Source organism: Acyrthosiphon pisum, chromosome X, assembly GCF_005508785.2.
Source record: "Acyrthosiphon pisum isolate AL4f chromosome X, pea_aphid_22Mar2018_4r6ur, whole genome shotgun sequence".
Lineage (NCBI taxonomy): Eukaryota > Metazoa > Arthropoda > Insecta > Hemiptera > Aphididae > Acyrthosiphon > Acyrthosiphon pisum.
Genome location: NC_042493.1, coordinates 43,326,755 through 43,330,415, shown reverse-complemented (window position 1 = coordinate 43,330,415; position 3,661 = coordinate 43,326,755). Strand labels below are relative to the sequence as shown.

Genomic DNA, 3,661 nt, shown 5'->3' with positions numbered 1-3,661 from the left:
ATTTTTTTGGAGTTAGCATCTAATAATTTTAATTTACATTTGTATTTTTGTTTTAAATATTTTTTATCAAGTAGACATCAATTATAAAATATTATGATGTATAATTTAGTCACTTCTTGGGATATTTGCAACCTAATTGAAATCTTATAAATATTTAGATATACTACAGTTTAATCTAGGACAGTGCTTCTCATTTTTTTTTTGTCGTGTGATCCCCTAAATTTAATGTAAAACTGTCAAGGCCCCTTAATCAAATCATAAATTATTTTTTCTTAATTATATACAAAAATTACATGTACCTACTATTTCACACAGATAAATTATTAAAATTATAGTAAATTAATGTTTTTAGTATACTTTTTTCTTAAAGCCTAAAGAAAATAGTTTAAATAAAATAGCCATGCCAGTATAGCCATGCCTCCAGCTTGAGAAGCACTGATATATGATGACCATATAAATCTATCAAGCATTTAGCATATATTTTGGTATCCCCAGGATCTGTTAATATAATATAATAATATTATATAAGTACAACCAAGTAATAAATGCTTATAAAAAGGACAAAAGGTATTACAAATATAAGCATTTGAATTTTGGATAGCTCATTACTATTATAAATACTAAATTACTAAAATTTTTCCTGTAGATTCCTTGAGTCTGAGTATATTTAATAATTGTTTATAGCACATTTTTTATTTCATAAATTATAGGTATAATATATTATAATAAAGTTTGGTTATATATTAAAATATGTAGTGTTAAAATTATGTACATATTATCTTAGAGTGGCCTTAAGATGGCTCAGAGTGGTCTAAGCCCCCTCCGGCCCTCCCTTTTCATGTCCATGTAATTATGAATTATTATTTGTTAATTATAACATTCTGAAATAATTATGTATGATAATTGATAATTTAGTGAATTACCAATAGGTAACTCATACATTTTTCATATATTTTTTTGGAATAGGTAGGAAATTTAAAAATGACACTATTTAATAATATTAATGACTGTATTTGATAAAAAGAAATTATTTAAATACATGCATACAAATAATTTAGATCAAAAAAGTAATTATACAATGAAAAATTTTTAATTTTATTCCTTAGATCATAATATATTTTCAATTTTCTATGGCTTTGGTGTACAAAAGCGTTCGTTTTTCGGCCTCTTTAGGACATACAGCGCTTCCGGTGGTGACGACTGTCTGTGGTAAAATTTTCAATCAAGTTTTCAAACAAGTGACGACACCTTATCAATACACCTTGGTTGCAAACACGGACTACTCATAGATAATATAAGAATGGATAGGACATGCCTATACCAGTTCCATATGAGGCCGTGTGCTTTTTTGGGGAAGAGAGAAAGTAAAGAGAGAAAGACAATATGAGGCTTTTTGAGGTTATGTGCAAAACTGTTTTATTAAATAATAATGAATAAATATGATAGTCAGTTATATTTAGATATTTGTCAGTTTGTATTTTGATTGTTTTGCCACCTGTACCTGGAAAATGGAAATTGGAAAATAATATTTTAACAAAATAAAATTATGTTATTTAATATTCATTATTATTTATCAATTATCACATCAATATTCGCCCCATATAACCTTAAAATAGTATCATTAAATTTTCATGTGATAAGTTCTTATGTCCTATCCATTCTTATATTATCTATGGGACTACTACACCGTAGTAGTCCGTGGTTGCAAATAAATAATTTTCAAGTTTGATAACAAAATGATAACATATTATCAGTTTTACTTTTTGCCATCTTATATCTTAAACCGTGCTTTTTACGTTAACTTATAAGCTTTTTGATTGTTATCTACTTGAATACTTGATAGTTGATTACTATTTGTAGCCTGCATATAGGTATCTCACTCTATTTGTCAGTAATGTTGTCTATCTGTAATTACTCAATGAAGTATTAAAGTAATAGGTACCTATTATATTATTTAAAAGTTGTACAACACATAGGTACTATAAAAAATATATATAGTCAATAACTCAATTATTACTGTCGTAAAAATCCATTGATAGTTGATAATTGTATATACCTATTATAATTATATACCTAGTTATTCGTTTTATAAAATGGCCAGTTTTAATAATCCCGAAGAGATTATTTACCATTATAAGATAATACTAAATAAAACAAAAAAGTAATATATTACAGTTTTATTTATAATATATTTTGCCATTTTGTTTCTTTAAATAATCACATTTTTATTTTTTAGAAAATTATTTAGAAAGTTAAATACACTGGAGCCTAGTGACCAATTCGGTAAGATAACTTACATTAATTATTTTAATACCTATTAAGGAACATTTTTAATATTTTTTGTCTTATATTTTAGCTAAACTAGCAAATTTTTGTCAAAAGAATGATAAACATGATTATGCTGCATTATGCTGGCAAGCTGTGGCTAAATGTGAAGAGTCGATGGGTCACGACTGTGAACAAGCTCTTGCTCATCAGAAAGCAGCCCGCCAGTTTTTTTCAGAATTTAAGAAGACTGAATCATCTGGTTTAATATCTCCTTATAATGAAAATTTACAAGTAAGATATTTACACATGAGATTAAAGTTCTTATCTAATTAAATAGTTAAATTATTTATAGAATTTTTAATACTTTAGGCTGGGCTAAGTGAAATGCGACATGCCGAGGACAGTTGGCAAGGGAACTCGTTTGAAAATATTTTGAAAACTTCGATTCGTCTTGAAACAGCTGAAACTCTTGTATGTTTAGGTAAATTAGATGATGCGGCTTTTATTGGAAGTAGTATGATTGATGTGCCACATGAAAGTCATACACTTAAATTGGCTATTCTTGAACAAATAACTTCCATTCAAATTCTTTCTGGTAAATATTTTTAATCGTAATTTGAGTATTTATTATTTTAAATATGGTGTAATAGGTGTATTGTGTTGTAATGAACGCAAATGTTACTTTTTGTAGAAGATTATGAAGGCGCACTTTTAACATTCACAGAAATCGCAAATACTATTTCTTGCATAAACAATGAAACCATTGGCATTTATAATGATATTTTATTCAGGTAAATATTTAATTTAATTTTCATTTAAAATTTTAACTACATTTTTTTATACATTTTAGATGCGAAATATCACGAGTATTCTTACTGCTTATACTGAAACCCACTCGCCAAAAAATGCCAAGTGATTTAGCTTCAGTATTGGAGAAATACATGTGGATTAATGGAAATTTTGATTCTCCGGGTAAGTTTTATACTAATATTATATAGTTATTAAATATTTAACATAATATTTTACTTTCTTATTATTTTAGTTCCTTATATATCAGACATAATGTTCCGTCTTCTTCGTTCTTTGGTTAAAGCATATCAACTTGGTGAAACTACTTGTTTAGGTACAATTGAATCTGATTTTACTCCTCATTTAACATCAGAACAAAGACATTTATTAGCTGTATTAATCAATACACTGACATAGTAACTATTTTGTACTACCTAATTATATTTTATATATTTTATAGTATTTAAAAATCAATATTAATTTGTTATATTATAAATTATATACTTGATTCTAAGTGTTTTATACTAGATTTTATATGCTAAAATTGTTATTTTTTTGTAAACATTTTATAGATCATTAAAAATTGGAAATTATTCCAAATATA

At 26.1% G+C, this 3,661-nt stretch overlaps 1 protein-coding gene across 1 annotated transcript; it reads left to right on the top strand.

Moving 5' to 3' along the window:
- Window positions 1-1,780: 1,780 nt before the first annotated feature.
- Window positions 1,781-3,661, top strand: LOC100571721 (factor VIII intron 22 protein). Its single transcript, XM_003240167.4, has 7 exons — window positions 1,781-2,161; window positions 2,237-2,283; window positions 2,357-2,559; window positions 2,638-2,863; window positions 2,960-3,059; window positions 3,119-3,240; window positions 3,311-3,661. Exons 1-7 carry the CDS (start codon window positions 2,094-2,096, stop codon window positions 3,472-3,474), a joined length of 930 nt encoding a protein of 309 aa, XP_003240215.1. The 5' UTR covers window positions 1,781-2,093; the 3' UTR covers window positions 3,475-3,661.

Bases quoted from the DNA above. Each gene is read 5' to 3' on its own strand.
- LOC100571721 (XM_003240167.4), top strand. From the start codon at position 2,094: ATGGCCAGTTTTAATAATCCCGAAGAGATTATTTACCATTATAAGATA. The intron at 2,284-2,356 runs GTAAGATAACTT...CTTATATTTTAG, and splicing joins GGAGCCTAGTGACCAATTCG to CTAAACTAGCAAATTTTTGT. The intron at 2,560-2,637 runs GTAAGATATTTA...TTAATACTTTAG, and splicing joins CTTATAATGAAAATTTACAA to GCTGGGCTAAGTGAAATGCG.